The sequence below is a fragment of the Neovison vison genome, chromosome 12 (assembly GCF_020171115.1).
Source record: "Neovison vison isolate M4711 chromosome 12, ASM_NN_V1, whole genome shotgun sequence".
In the NCBI taxonomy this organism is placed as follows: domain Eukaryota; kingdom Metazoa; phylum Chordata; class Mammalia; order Carnivora; family Mustelidae; genus Neogale; species Neogale vison.
The window spans coordinates 64,590,217-64,606,252 of NC_058102.1; the positions used below are offsets into that span (position 1 = coordinate 64,590,217).

At 40.2% G+C, this 16,036-nt stretch overlaps 1 protein-coding gene across 3 annotated transcripts in view; it reads left to right on the forward strand.

Moving 5' to 3' along the window:
* The window catches only part of SINHCAF (SIN3-HDAC complex associated factor), a 34,693-nt gene extending 24,884 nt beyond the window's left edge, over positions 1-9,809 (forward strand). For all 3 annotated transcript variants that reach the window (XM_044226467.1, XM_044226468.1, XM_044226469.1), the window contains exons 5-6: positions 3,489-3,639; positions 7,727-9,809. In XM_044226467.1, coding sequence (XP_044082402.1) covers positions 3,489-3,639; positions 7,727-7,886 — 311 coding nt within the window. In that variant the 3' untranslated portion in view covers positions 7,887-9,809. The remainder of the gene's footprint in view (positions 1-3,488; positions 3,640-7,726) is intronic.
* The last annotated feature ends 6,227 nt before the right edge of the window (positions 9,810-16,036 follow it).

Consider the following 16,036-nt stretch of genomic DNA (forward strand, 5'->3'; position numbering starts at 1 on the left):
ACCTCCGCCCTCTCTCTCTTTCCAGGACTACAGTGACACAAATGCAGATTTTTGGTTATAGTCCCAGAGGTCTCTAAGTCTCTATTCAGGTTTGTCTGTGTTGTTCAGGTTGGGTAATTTCTGTTGTTCTTTCTTCCAGTTCATTGATTGTTTCCTCTCTCCCCTCCATTCTGCTGTTAAGCACATCCACTGAGCTTTTTATTTCATTTGTTGCCCTTCCACCCCCGGTCAAATTTCAGTTCACTTCGTTCTTCTTTGTAGCTTTGTTTATTTTTTAAACTGAGATCTATTCACAGAGACTCTTTTTTCATTTGTTTCAGTCATGTTCATGATGGCTTACTGAAGCATTTTTGTCAATAGTTAAAATCTTGGTCAGTTAATTCTAACATCTCTGTCATTTTGGTGCTAGTATCTGCTTACCTTTTCTTTAAGTTTGAGATCTTGGTTCTGGATATGGGGGCTTTTAAATTACTAAATTATTTCATTCATTCTTTCTTTTTTCCTTTATTAATTAATTTTTTTTTTAAAGATTTTATTTATTTATTTGAGAGAGAGACAGTGAGAGAGAGCATGAGTGAGGAGAAGGTCAGAGAGCAAAGCAGACTCCCCATGGAGCTGGGAGCCTGATGCGGGACTCGATCCCGGGACTCCAGGATCACGCCCTGAGCCGGAGGCAGTCGTCCAACCAACTGAGCCACCCAGGCGTCCCAATTAATTTTTTTTTTTTAAATTTTTTAAAGTAAACTGTGCCGTGGGTATGGAACTTGGAAGTCATGACCCCAGGATCAAGAATAGAATGCTCTACTAACTAAGCTCTACCATAGGTGCCCCTATAAGGGATTTTTTTTTTTTTTTAAAGATTTTATTTCTTTATTTGAGAGAGAGACAGTGAGAGAGAGAGCATGAGCAAGGAGAAGGTCAGAGGGAGAAGCAGACTGCCCATGGAGCTGGGAGCCCGATGCGGGACTCGATCCCGGGACTCCAGGATCATGACCTGAGCTGAAAGCAGTCGTCCAAACAACTGAGCCTTTTTTTTTTTATTTTTAATTTTTTTTTTAATTTTTTTTTTTAAAGATTTTATTTATTTATTTGAGAGAGAGAGACAGTGAGAGAGAGCATGAGCGAGGAGAAGGTCAGAGAGCGAAGCAGACTCCCCATGGAGCCGGGAGCCCGATGTGGGACTCGATCCCGGGACTCCAGGATCACGCCCTGAGCCGAAGGCAGTCGTCCAACCAACTGAGCCACCCAGGCGTCCCGCCTTTTTTTTTTTTTAAAGATTTATTTATTTGAGAGAGAGAGAGTGCACACAAGCAGGGGAAAGGGCAAAGAGAAAGAGAGAGAAATCCTCAAGTAGACTGCTTGCTGAGCACAAAGCCTGACATGGGGCTTGATCGCAGGACCCTGAAATCATGACCTGAGCTGGAATCAAGAGATACTTCACTGATTGAGCCACCTGATGTCCCTCTTTTTTTCTCCTTCTTTTCTTTTCTTTTCCTTTCCCTTCCTTTCCTTTCTCTCTTTCTTTCTTTCTTTCTCTTTCTTTCTTTCTTTCTCTCTTTCTCTCTTTCTTTCTTTCTCTCTCTCTCTTTCTTTCTTTCTCTCTCTCTCTCTCTTTCTCTCTTTCTCTCTCTCTCTCTTTCTCTCTTTCTTTCTTTCTCTCTCTCTCTTTCTTTCTCTCTTTCTTTCTTTCTCTCTCTCTTTCTCTCTCTCTCTTTCTCTTTCTTTCTCTCTCTCTCTTTCTTTCTCTTTCTCTCTCTCTTTCTTTCTCTCTCTCTCTCTTTCTTTCTCTCTCTTTCTTTCTCTCACTCTCTCTTTCTTTCTTTCTCTCTCTCTCTCTTTCTCTCTTTCTCTTTCAGAGTCTTTAGGTTCTCTCTCTCTCTCTTTCTCTCTCTCTCTCTTTCTCTCTTTCTTTCTTTCTCTCTTTCTTTCTCTCTTTCTCTCTTTCTCTCTCTCTCTCTCTTTCTCTCTTTCTTTCTCTCTCTCTTTCTTTCTTTCTCTCTTTCTCTCTCTTTCTTTCTCTCTCTCTCTTTCTCTCTCTCTCTCTCTCTCTCTCTTTCTCTCTCTCTCTCTCCCTCCCTCTCTCTCTCTCTCTCTCTCTCTCTCTCTTTCTTTCCTTTCCTTTCCTTTCGTAGTTTCCATGCCTGGGATGGAGCCCAAAATGGGATCCAGACCCATGGCCCTGAGATCAAGACCTGAGCGGAAGTCATGGAGTTGGGCACTTAACCAGCACAGCTGCCCAGGCACCCCTGAGACATTTTTTTTAAATTGAAACCTGTGGAATTTAAGAAACAAAGCAGAGAACATAGAGGAAGGAAAGGAAAAATAAAATCAGATGAAAATAGAGAGTGAGGCAAACCATTGATAGACTCTTAACTCTAGGGAACAAACTTGTGGGGGAAGGTGGGGAGGTGGGTGGGAGGATGGGTAACTGGGTGATGGGGCATTAATAAGGAGGGCACTTAAATGAGCACTGGGTGTTATATTCATCTGATAAATCACTGAATTCTACCTCAGAAACTAATAATACAGTATATGTTAATTGAATTTAAATAAAAATAAATTGAAACCTGGACATTTAAAAATTATGTTATGGATCTTCTTATTTAAACTTTTGATTTTACTGGCTTTTTTGGACACCCCTATAGCAGAAGTGTTAAAAGTTACTGCCTAGTGGTGTTAAAAGTCAGCCCCCCCCCCCATCAAGCTCCACTGACACCTGAGGTGGAAGGAGCTCCTCATTGCAATGGGATGGGGGTGGAAGTTAAAGCTCCCACATGGTAGGGGTATTCATTCCTGGTGGGCCATGGTGAAAGTCCTGACTCTTAACATGCTTCCCTTTGACAGTGTGGTAGAGTTGTAGGTTTCATACCAATCTTAATGAAGATAGAAATTTTAGGCTTCCTACTTGGCCTGTGCTGGGGTGGGTGCAATTGGGCCTCTTTTTTCTGTGGTGCTTGAATAGAGTGATTATTGTCTAATAAAAGTTTCCTGTCTTTTTATTAGGCTGCCACTTCCTCCTGGCCTTTTGTTTAAAGAGCAGGGTTTTGTTGGCACTTTTTTTTAAGGGGGGTGGTCTATACCTATTGGCATTCCTGGGTTGCTGGCTTTTCTGTCTTCAAGACTGGGATTTATGAGGCAAAAAGAAAACCCATGAAAACTAGGGAACTCACTACCACATCTTTCCTTGGGTCAAGCTCTCTAACTGTTGTCAGCTTTCAGAGTCTTTAGGTTTGTTTTGTATGTAATATCCAGGGTTTTTAGTTGTTCTTTATTAGTAGGAAGAATGGGGCAAGGTGTCTATTCTTATCTTCCTGGAGGCTTATGTCCTCATTTTCTTTCAAAAACACTTTAGTACAGATGTCTTCAAATACCAGTAGTAAATAGAAAATAAATTCTTTTTTTCTTTTTTCTAATTCATTCACAGTTTTTATGCTGAGCCTTAGTTGCATATAATGAAATTATACTTTTTTTTTTTGTCTTTATTACAGATTCTGATGCTCACAGTACCACCTCAAGTGCCTCCCCAGCTCAGTCTCCTTGCTATAGTAACCAGTCAGATGATGGCTCAGATACAGAGATGGCCTCTGGCTCTAACAGAACGCCAGTTTTTTCCTTTTTAGATCTCACATACTGGAAAAGGTAAAAGCAACAGAAAATATCTCTATAACCAGCATACCTTCTTAATTACAGGCGATGGTTTCCCACTTCCTTAGCAATTAAATAGCATTTGGCAAACAGCTGGTAGCACACATGGTTGGAGGTGGATTAAGCAAGAATTGAGCTGAGAGTTGGGATTTTGTGTGCTTTCCTATTAAAATTGATGTAAAATAAAAATCACATTAGGAAACCTAAATTTCCTATAATGGAATAGACTAGTGTGACTGTTCTCTGACTAGTTCTCTCACTGAAAAAAGTAAAAGCTAGAAACACATGTTTTTTTAAGTCTTTAAAAATAGCATTCATAAGTAAATTAATAGGAATAATCAGAGACCAAACTGCTAAGTGTATGTGGGACCCCCAAATCAAGGAAGAGAGAATAGACCAAGAAATAATAGTCAAAGAGAAAGTGATTAAGGATTTTTCTTTTTCACAGATTTGGGAAGACTAACGAAAGTGAGATAATAAGCATTTATCTCATGATAGAGAAAATTCACCCATAGATGGCTTATTACAGTGAAACTGTGGAACATACAAAACAGATCTTTAAGCAGTAAGGGGAAAAAAGACATTATTTTCAGAGGAACAACAAACATACAAAGCTGAGTTCTCAGCATGAACGAAGGAAGTAAAAAAAAAACAATAGATTAATATCTTTAATGGACCAAGGGTTAGTAACTCTCAACCTAGAATTATATGTATCAAAAGTTTCCTTTGTGTGGGGCACCTAGATGGTTCAGTTGGAAGAGCATGCGACTCTTGATCTTGAGGTTATGAGTTTGAGCCCCAAATGGAGATTTATTTAAAATAAATGAACTTTTTAAAAAACTATCTTTTATGAATAAGAGCTTAAGACTTTTTTTTTTTTTAAAGATTTTATTTATTTATTTGACAGAGATCACAGGTAGAGAGGCAGGCAGGCGGGGGTGGGAAGCAGGCTCCCCACCTAGCAGAGAGCCTGATGTGGGCCAGGACCCTGAGATCATGACCTGAGCTGAAGGGAGAGGTTCAACCCACTGAGTTACCCAGGTGCTCAAAGACTTTTTGACTGGGAAAAAAATTTGAGAATTAGCTGCCAAGTTGACCCTAAACATGGGAGTTCTACAGGTAGAAAAAGATCCAAGATTAAAATTCTGAGGGTAGATAAAGTAGCAAACATTCAAGTAAATTTAAACAAAAACTGACTGCTTGAAATAAGAGTAGTGTGGGAGTGAAAAAAGAGAAAGAATTACAAGACAACTGTATCATTTAAGTCTAGACAATAAAAGTGATAGGAGTTAAGGTATCCTAGCATCCTTTGCAATGTTAAGAATAAATACATTGAATAACTTTGTGACTAGATGAACCATGTCACCACTAAAAGAATAGGTAGAGTGAAAACCTCCACAGTCAAAAAGGGGAGGGCAGAAAGCTTAAAAATTACTGAAATATACCTAACAAAACACGATGAAAGTAGGAAACCTCTATATATTTGTAAATTAAGAAACCATGAGTCCAAAGGAGAAAGTATAATATAAATGAGAAAATTTTTATAAATAAAAAGTAACTGAAAAATAGCACGAATCAGAACATATGGTATGAAGTTTAAAAGAGTTGGAGGGAAAGTTAATGCCTTTATTTATTTATTTTTTTATTTAGGATTTTATTTATTTATTTGACAGAGACCTTGTGTAAGAGAGCACAGAGCACGTGCACAAGCAGGGAGAGCAGGAGGGGGAGAAGGCAGGCCTTCCTCCTGAGCAGGGACCCTGACGTGGGGCTGGATCCCAGGACCCTAGGATCATGACGTGAGCTGAAGATGCTTAGCTGACTGAGCCTCTCAGGCGCCCCAAGTTAATGTCTTTAATGCTTAGAAAAGAAAGACTAAAAATAAATGAAGTGATATGTATCCAGTTTCAAGATTAATGAAGCCCACTACAAAGAAAAATAAAAGCAAGGAGGTCTTGAAGATAAAGAGTAGAAACAGGGAGTAGAAAACCAGTATGCAGTGAATAGGATCAGTAAGGGTAAGAGTTGGGTCTTGAAAAAGACCTGACCAAAAAAAAACTACTAGAGATGAAACACATAAAGAAAAGAAAGATAATACACATAAGCATCTTGGATAACAAAAGGGAGATTAGCTATAAATAAAACAAAAAAAAACTACTAGAGATGAAACACATAAAGAAAAGAAAGATAATACACATAAGCATCTTGGATAACAAAAGGGAGATTAGCTATAAATAAAACAAATTTTAGGGACTCTTGGGTAGTTCAGTCTGTTAAGCATCTGCCTTCAGCTCAGGTCCCAGGGTCGTGGGATCAAGTCCCCACATTGGGCTCCTTGCTCAGCAGGGAGCCTGCTTCTCTCTCCTCCTGCTGTTCCCCCTGCTTGTGTTCTCTCTCTGTTCCTCACTCTGACAAATAAATAAATAAAATCCAAAAAAAAAAAAAAAAGTCTAAAAGTCAGTAGGATATTACAGATATCTGTATGCCATTAAATTGAACATATAGGTGAAGTAGATACATTAATAGAAAAAGTATACCTAAATTGTCCCAAGAAAAAAATAGAAAACCTGTATAGTCTTAAAATAAGTTGATTCATTGGTCAGTCTTCCCTCCATAAACCCCAGGTACATTAGGCAAGTTCTGCCAGACATTCTAGAAACAAATGATTCTGATCTTGCATTGGCTTTTTTAGATTATGAGTAGAAGAGAGCATAGGCTCCAAGCATTCTATGAGGCTGATATAACTTCAAAACCAAAAGAGTATATCATGACCAGAGTAGATTTATTCTAGGGATATAAGATTGGTTTAAACATTAAAAATCAACTGATAGAAATTTGTCACATTGACAGTTTATAAAGGAGGGGGAAATGCTTATCACCTTGGCAGTACTTTGAAGATGCTTGATAAATTTGAATGTTTCTTCAAAGTTTAGAATAAAACCCTAAGTAAATAGGAATACAAGGGAACCACATGGATAGATAATTGCCATATACAGGTCAACATGAACATGTTTCCATTTCTGTATCCCAGTAACATAATATAGAAAACATTTAGGTACGCATTGATGCGGGTAACATGTTTGTAGTAGGGGAAGTTACAGAAAAGCAGAGTGGATAAATAAATTGTATGTTTAACTGGTAGAATACTATACATAAAATACAATAAAAGCTCTAACAATAGGTATGAACCTCAGTGTTGAGCAAAAAAAATTGCGGCATAGAACATGATTCCATATATGTGTTTCTTTTAAATAGGAGATAACCAAGCAATATATGTTGAGATGCAGTTGTGGTAAAACTATGAAGTGTAAAGGAAAAAGGCAGTGATAAGCTTAAAATGAGGGTGGAGAGAATGAGATGGGGTAGGGTGGGATTGGAGAGGGGCATGCAGGGGTATGTCATTATTTTTTTCCATAGATTATGTGATCCATGGATGTTTTGTTGTACTGTCTTTTTTTTTTTTTTTTTTTAAAGATTTTATTTACTTATTTGACAGACAGAGATCACAAGTAGGCAGAGAGGCAGGCAGAGAGAGAGAGGAGAAAGCAGGCTCCCTGTTGAGCAGAGAGCCCGATGTGGGGCTCGATCCCCGGTCCCTGGGATCATGACCTGAGCTGAAGGCGGAGGCTTTAACCCACTGAGCCACCCAGGTGCCCCTGTACTGTCATTTTTTATGCTTTATGTATATTTGATTATATTTGCCAGTTGTATTTTGATTATATTTACCAGTTGTATCCGCCTGTTTATGATGGCTGTTTTTTTTCCCCTCCCAAGAGTCAGTGATTTTTAGAGGAAACAGTTCGTAATGTTAGGAGCAGCTTCTGAACCTGACTGCTGTCTCTAAGAATGACTCCCGACCCCCTTAATATTTGATAAGCTTCCAGTGTGACATTTAAGGGGCCTGGGTAATTCACATAACTTAGCTAATTGGGGGGGGGTCCTCTCTAGGAGCCTTTCAGTTGGAAAGTTTGCTCTCATCCTGTACTTAGTTATAAGGAGGTAGATTTTTTTCCCCTTTGTTTTCTTGTACTAATAGTTTTCTACCTTATTAATCTATTTCTCTCCCATTTTTTTCTTTTAGACAGAAAATATGTTGTGGGATTATCTATAAAGGCCGTTTTGGGGAAGTCCTCATTGACACGCACCTATTCAAGCCTTGCTGCAGCAATAAGAAAACAGCTGCTGAGAAGCCAGAGGAGCAGGGGCCAGAGCCTCTGCCCATCTCCACTCAGGAGTGGTGACTGAGGTTTAGGTAGAAGGGGAACAAAAGTGATTTAAATTTTGCAAAGAAAACAAAGCAACAAAACCCTCCTATTTTTAACTTGGATACCTGCTATTCTGCCAAAAGACAATTTCTAGAGTAGTTTTGAATGGGTTGTTACTTCTCCAGTTTCACAAACTCTGAAGCCAGTGTCTAGCTTACTAAAAGAAAAAAAGTGTACATAATATTTAAGATGCTGAGTATCTCATAGGAAAGCTGAATGCTGCTGTAAAGTGCTCTTTAAGTCTTTTTTTTTTTTTCTTAATCCCCTTCTAATGAATGAAACTAGGGGAATTTCAGGGGACAGAGATGGGATTTGTTGTATGATAAACGTATGTAGTTTTAGTCTTTCTATATTGAGAAGCAGTGGTTGGGGCATTTTTTAAGATGGCTGGCTATACTTGTTTCCTACATGATAATAAATTTGTCATAACTCAGTAACATGGACTTGCCCCTAGAGGTAGTTGTTAATAATTTTGCAATAATAAGGTCTTGCCAAGGTTCTGATGATTCAAACCTGTACTACTGAATATGAAGCAGGACAGACTGAGCTCTCTGGTGCAAATACCTTGAAGGAGTAATTTCTAAATATACAGAGAGGTAACTTGACTGTATAGGTTGCATCCTCTGTCACCTCCCTCCATATTGATATTTGATAAAGATTTTAATCTATACTGAAACTTCTAAAACAGAATCAAAGCTCCTCTGGGGAAATGTCAAGTTTTAGGATGAGCAATCCTAAAGGAAGAGTACCAAAGCATTACCACATGGTAGAGATCACATTCTATTAAAAAGTTTAAATTATCTGAAAAAATGTGCAAGTCTTCAGGATGGCACACACAAATAAACAAAGGTTAATGCTTCTTGGGGCACATTTCTTAGAGGGCTTGCCTAGTGTGTAAATAATTGACTTTTGTTTGTGTTACATGACTGGTGACTTCATTGAAAATCTGCACAATTCAGTTTTAGCTCTGGATTACTTCAGTTGACCTTTGTGAAGGTTTTATCTGTGTAGAGTGGTTGTTTGACTTGTTTTAACCTATTAGGGTTTTGGGTTTCTTTTCACTATATTAAAGTAAAATTCTACTAAAAGAAAAGAGGTGTGTGTTAATGCTGAATGGGTTGGTTTAGGTTTGGCTTCTCGTAGTCAGGCATTGTGAACCTTGAGATACTCGATGATAAATCGTGAACACGGAGCTCTTCAGTTCTAAAGTCTTCTTTTGAAAGCCTTTTATTTGAACCCAAACCAAAGTACTCTCCTTGCCTCTTTTCTAAATGTTCAGGAAGAACATACCACCAGTTCAGACTTTTCATCATAAGGGAGGATCATTTGCCTGCCTTATAGTAACATAACTCAGTGCTTATTTTTAAAACTGGATTTTTAAAATTGGATAGTATAAATAACAGTAAGGAGTGAGCCACTTTTTATGGGCACCCTATAGTTTTATAGTTCTTAATCTAAACTTAAAATTTTATATTTCTTCCTTATGGCAAAAACTACAAGCCACCATATGCACAGACTACACAGTGAGTTGGGTTGGCTCTCCCACAGCCTTTGAGGTGTATTACAAGAGTCCCAGCCATTATCATCTTCCTCCTGTTATTTTGAAATGGTTTTTTTTTTTTTTTTGTACATTTTGGCTACAGTGTTGGTGGTAGAATATACTATAATATGGATCATCTCTACTTCTGTATTTATTTATTTATTACTAGACCTCAACCACAGTCTTCTTTTTCCCCTTCCACCTCTTTGCCTGTAGGATGTACTGTATGTAGTCATGCACTTTGTATTAATATATTAGAAATCTACAAATCTGTTTTGTACTTTTTATACTGTTGGATACTTATAATCAAAACTTTTACTTAGGGTATTGAATAAATCTAGTCTTACTAGAAAATAAAAGAAGCTGTTTTGTGGCTTTGTTCTTAGTTAAGAAAAACTAACGTTTTTGGCCTTCCCAGATACTCAGTTTAACTCTGTAAGTTTTTATAATAAGCCATGAAGAAAAAAACTCCTCTTTACTGAGAGATACTTTAAAATAAAAGACATTGTAACTGACATGATCAATAATTAACTTTAGTAGGTAAGATGATTTTAATAATGAAGAACAAAATTTCTCCAGTGGTTGGTTTATTCCTTTTTTTTCCTTATTTCTTTGTTGCGCTTCTGTTTTGTATTTTATTTTTATTTTGTCTTACTATTTTTTTAAAATGTCTCCAATTTTTTTTTTTTTAAAGATTTTATTTATTTATTTGTCAGAGACAGAGGGAGAGAAAGCGAGCGAGCACAGGCAGACAAAGAGGCAGGCAGAGGCAGAGGGAGAAGCAGGCTCCCCGCTGAGCAAGGAGCCCGATGTGGGACTCGATCCCAGGACCCCGGGATCATGACCTGAGCTGAAGGCAGCTGCTTAACCAACTGAGCCACCCAGGCGTCCCAAAGTGTCTCCAGTGTTTTAATGTCTATGATGTGGTTTTACTGTTACTGTCTGTTGGCATAGTGGGAATCCTCATTGAGACTTTAAAGAAATTATAAAAACTCATTATAGGGGGACGCCTGGGTGGCTCAGTTGGTTAAGCAGCTGCCTTCGGCTCAGGTCATGGTCCCAGCATCCTGGGATCGAGTCCCACATTGGGCTCCTTGCTCAGCGGGGAGCCTGCTTCTCCCTCTGCCTCTGCCTGCCATTCTGTCTGCCTGTGCTCGCTCTCTCTCCCTCTCTCTCTCTGATAAATAAATAAAATCTTTAAAAAAAAAAAAAACAACTCATTATAGGGAAAGGTGGATTTTGGCATTGGAGTCAGATAATGGTCTCTAATTTCTGGCTCTGCCTCTTTATTAGCCATTTGAGTCACTTGGCTTTTGTGAGTCTCCAGACTTCCTGTAAAATAATTTACAGAATTATTTACCTAACAGAATTATGAGGGATCTAAGGGTATGATCCATATCAACTTTTTTTTTTTTTTTAAGATTTTATTTATTTGAGGGGCACCTGGGTGGCTCAGTGGGTTAAGCCTCTGCCTTCAGCTCAGGTCATGATCTCAGGGTCCTTGGATCGAGCCCTGCATCTTGTTTCTGCTCAGCAGAAACGAGCCTGCTTCCTCCTCTCTCTCTGCTTGCCGCTCTGCCTACTTGTGATCTCTCTTTGTCAAATAGATAAATAAAATCTTTTTAAAAATAGATTTTATTTACTTGAGAGAGCAGGAGTATGGCGGGGGTGTAGAGGGAGAGGGGGAAGCAGACTGCTGCTGAGCAGGGAACTCTATGCGGGGGCTCTCCATGGGACCCGATCCAAGGATCCTGAGGTCATGAAGCCGAAGGCAGGTGCTCAACTTACTTGAGCCACTCAGGTGCTGCCATATCAAAGTTTTAAGAACGGGTGATTAGTTGGGAAAGATGAATCCTGTGGGCCAAACTTTCTAAGCTACAGTTAAGGGTTTTTTTTGTTTTGTTTTGAAGATTTTATGTGCTCATTTGAGGGGGGGAGAGAGAGCACGCAGAATGGAGAGGGAGAAACTGACTCCCTGCTGAGCCGGGAGCTCAACTGTGGGGTTTAATTCCAGGACTCTGAGATCACAACCCCAGTGGAAGGCAGATGCCTGACCATCGGAGCCATCTACACACCCCGTACAGTTAAGGTTTAAATTTGGTTTAGAGTGGTCCAGATGATTTGCCAACACCTAATCTAGTACTGTGATGTTACCAAGTTAACCTGAAGTTAAACTCGAGTTGTTGGCAGAAATCATTTCCTGTAACTTCAGGATGGAGAACCCAGATTCCTTAACTGGCTGCAGGGCTTCTGGGTTCCTTGCCACCCAGTTCTTGTGATGTGGCTGCTTGCTGCATGAAGCCCACAGGTCTCCAGAGCCAGTTTGTTAGTGAGTCCAAGTCTCCTCGGGTCCTGCCAACATTCAGATGAAGATGACACAATGAACACCACGAGGTGGGGTGTGGGGCTCGTGTGGGACATCTTAGAAGTGTTTGCCGCGGCACCTCATTTTCTTTTCTGACTGAATCACTTGAAATTAGGCCTCTTTGCCCTACATTACAAGTGCTTTCTGTAGCAAGTTAAAAAAGTTCCCCTACTGTGGGTCAGGCACTTTTAAACATTGTTTAAACAACTTTGCAAAGTTCAACAACGACAAAAACCTGTTCACAGGTGAGTGGAGGTGCCAGGAGGTCTTTTGTAACTTAAAGGAAACCAACTTTGCTGATTCCAAAGTCTTTCCTCACTGAATTGGCCCCGTCCCTGCTATAGCAATGGTATTGTCTTAACCTGTTTTTGGAGGTGGTTAAACTCGAGTAGTTGGCAGAAATAATTTCCTGTGACTTCAGGATGGAGAACCCAGATTCCTTAACTGGCTGCAGGGCTTCTGGGTTCCTTGCCACCCAGTTCTTGTGATGCGGCTGCTTGCTGTCTTGTTCTGTTTTAAAGGCTGAAAATGAGAGGCAAGTGTTACCCTTGCTGAGAGGTTGGCTGATAAAGTCTAAATCAGTTGATCAAGTTTTGTTTCTCAATTGTGGTGTACCTATTAATATACTGTCTTTCTGTGTAGTGAACCAACTGGATATTCTAAAAATAAATGAAGGTAGCAAGAGCCCATGGCTTGCTCTGCAGTGAAGGATGGAAGATGTCCGGGGATCCTCTTGATTCAGTGTTCCTGTAACAGTTTCCTACTGCTCCAGATTTAGCATTGGGGTACTCTGGCAATCATTTCTTTGTGATGTTCAGTGAACTGAGAAGGGAGGAAAATGCCAAATTGGATCAAAGATAATTTCACAGGCTTATATTCTCAAAGAAAGGGATCTGAGGGTTCTAACAATTTCTCGAACTGTAGAGTTTGGTTTGGTTACTCATTGTGATCATGAGAATGCTTTAGGTTTCAGATATCTTACACCCTAGTTAGAAGCTGCTTTTTATTGTATGTCGAGTTAGGGGGTCTTGGACATACTTAGTTGCAGGCTTCAATGTAAAAGAGCTTAATCTTGTAGTTTAGAGAACTGGAAAGATTTTGGCAAAGCCTGTCCTTTGTTTCAGTGCTTGAAAGGGGGGGGGAATAATTTGCTCCATTTCAGAACTTCAATTGTCTATGCTCAGCTTACATTAGCTTTAACATTGCCTGAGGTTTTTGTTTTTGCTTTTTTATAGTTACAAGAAAGAGCAGTTGTTTTAAGTATCAAAAATTAAGACTCAAAATTCTCAAGATTATTCAGCAAGTCATCGATCAGTAGGATTAAAATAGGAACCTGAACAATTATGTCTTCCCCACACATAACCTTTTTAAGGTAACAAGTGTATTCTTTGCCTCCAACAACCTTTACGATCCACCCGGGTGTTGATTCTGTGCCCATCCAGGGACCACTGATAGTTTTCTCATGGGGCATTCCAAAGCCCTCAGTTTTTTCATTCAGCCCCTCAGTTGCACTTGATACAATGGATAGTATCTTCAAATATTCTTGGCTGATAACACTGCAACTTCTAGGTTTTCCTGCCTCAGATACCCTCTGGTCCAGGGTCATCTTCGGCCCTCTTCCTGGGCCATTTCCACTTCCCACCATCCCAGATACTATTAATATGTTGGCATCTCTCAAGTCTGTCTCCAGAGCTTTTTATCAGGGTGCTAGCAGGAAGTAGATGACTTACTGAAAATGTATAATTTTTTTTTTTTAAAGATTTTATTTATTTATTTGAGAGAGAGACAGTGAGAGAGAACATGAGCGAGGAGAAGGTCAGAGAGAAGCAGACTCCCCATGGAGCTGGGAGCCCGATATGGGACTCGATCCCGGGACTCCAGGATCATGACCTGAGCCGAAGGCAGTCGTCCAACCAACTGAACCACCCAGGCGCCCCTGAAAATGTATAATTTGAGGAAAACTTAATAAAGGGACTTAAGCGGTGCACAGGGTGTAGGGAAACCTGAGTAGAATGCAGTTCTCAGGCCCGGTAACACTAGGACTAGTAATCTTGGGGTGCTGTTACCACCTTTAGGTCTGAAAGTTTGAAGGGAGGAAGTGGTTAATGGAACCAGGAGGCCCACTGTAGAAAGGGTGGGAGATTGTGGGAAACAGCAGGAATATACATTCCTGTCACTCTCCAGATTGACCAACTCCATCATTAGTGCCTTAACACATACTGTTTGTCCCCCTGGCCCATTTCCCCACCACCTTCCAGCTAGCCATCACCTACTCTCACTTCAGGTTTCCGCTCAGGCACTACATGGAGAAGCCTTCCAGTTCAGCCACTGTACCACAGCATCACTCATAATTAAATGTTGAGTAGGTTCTGTGAAAGCTGGAACTATGGCTTTTCTCACCACTATCGCTTCCAGAGTCTAGCACAGTGATTACTATTATGTAAATAGCACAATACATATTTATATTATAATTGTGTATTTTCAGAAGTTCATAGGAGAGTTGAATATATGCTAATGGTCTGTATTTAAAAAATATTTTAGGGGTGCCTGGGTGGCTCAGTGGGTTGGGCCTCTGCCTTCAGCTTGTGGCATGATCTTCGGGTCTTGGGAGCGAGCCCTGCATCGGGCTCTCTGCTCAGCGGGGAGCCTCCTTCCTCCTCTCTCTCTGCCTGCCTCTCTGCCTACTTGTGATCTCTCTCTGTGTCAAATAAATAAAATCTTAAAAAAAAAAATTTTATTTTAGACCCTAAGTGGGGAAGGGGGAGGGATAGAAGGTGAGGGAGAAACAGACTGAATAGGGAGGCTGATGCCTGATGCAGGGCTGGATCCTAGCACCTGGAAATCATGACCTGAGTCCAAGGCAGAGGCCCAACCCACTGAGCCACCCAGGTGCTCCTATGCTAATGATCTTGATGAATTTTAAGAATTTAAAATACATTTGGGTGCCTGGGTGGCTCACTGGGTTGGGCCTCTGCCTTTAGCTTCGGTCATGATCCCAGGGTCCGGGGATTGAGTTCCGCATCGGGCTCTCTGCTCTCTCCTCTGCCTGCTTCTCTGCCTACTTGTGATCTCTGTCTGTCAAATAAATAAGTAAAATCTTAAAAAAAAAAAAAAAAGAATTTAAAATACATTTAAAAGTGGAAGGAAAGTACAACGGTGTAACTTTTCCCTAGATCTACCAACTGTTAACGTTTCCCTAGATCTACCAACTGTTAAAGTTTTACCACATGTACTTTGTCTAATTTTTTTTTGGTGAATCATTTGAAAGTCAGTTTTTTAAGATTTTATTTATTTGTCGGAGAGAGAGCATGCTTACGAGGAGGGGGAGAGGAGAGGCAGGCAGAGGAGAAGTAGGCTCCCTGCTGACAGAGGAATCATGACCGGAGCCGAAGGCAGCTGCTTAACCAACTGAGCCACCCAGGCATCCCACCACACATGAGATAATTAATAATAACTCAATAACATCTAATACAATCTGTACGGGAAAATTTGCCCTATTATCCCGAAAGGTCTTTTATTTATTTATTTTTTAAAAAAGATTTTATTTATTTATTTGACAGCAACAGAGAGAGGGGGGGGGGAAATACAGCGGAAGATGGAGGAGCAGGCTTCCCTCTGAGCAGGGAGCTGGATTCGGGGCTTGATCCAGGACCCTGGGATCATGACCTGAGCTGAAGGGAGATGCTTAGCGACTGAGCCACCCAAGCGCCTCCCAAAATGTTTTTAAAAATCTTTTCCTGTGGGCCCCTGAGTGGCTCAGTTGGTTAAGTGTCTGACTCGATTTCAACTCAGTCATGATCCTAGGATCCTCAGATCAAGTCCTGTGTTGGGCTTCGCTCAGTGGGGCATCTGCTTGAGATTTTCTCTCACCCCTCCCTCTGTCCACTATCCCCCCAGGTTTTCTCTCTCTCTCAAATAAAAATCTTTAGAACTTTCTCCTCATCCAGGATGTAATCAAGGTTTTTGCATACATTTTATTCTGGAGTAGTCCTCCCTGCCTATTTTCCCCCCACGATGTTGAGTTTTTTGAAGTGTCCCAGTCAGTTGTACAATGTCCCACATACTGGATTTTTTCTGGTTTTCTTAGTAGATTTGGACTATACTTTTTGGTAAGAATATAACAAGCTATGTGGTTCATCTCTTATTGTATCACATCAAGATGCACACAATGTCAAGTTGCCCCACTGGCTAATGCTAGGATTGATAAGTTGTTTAAGATGC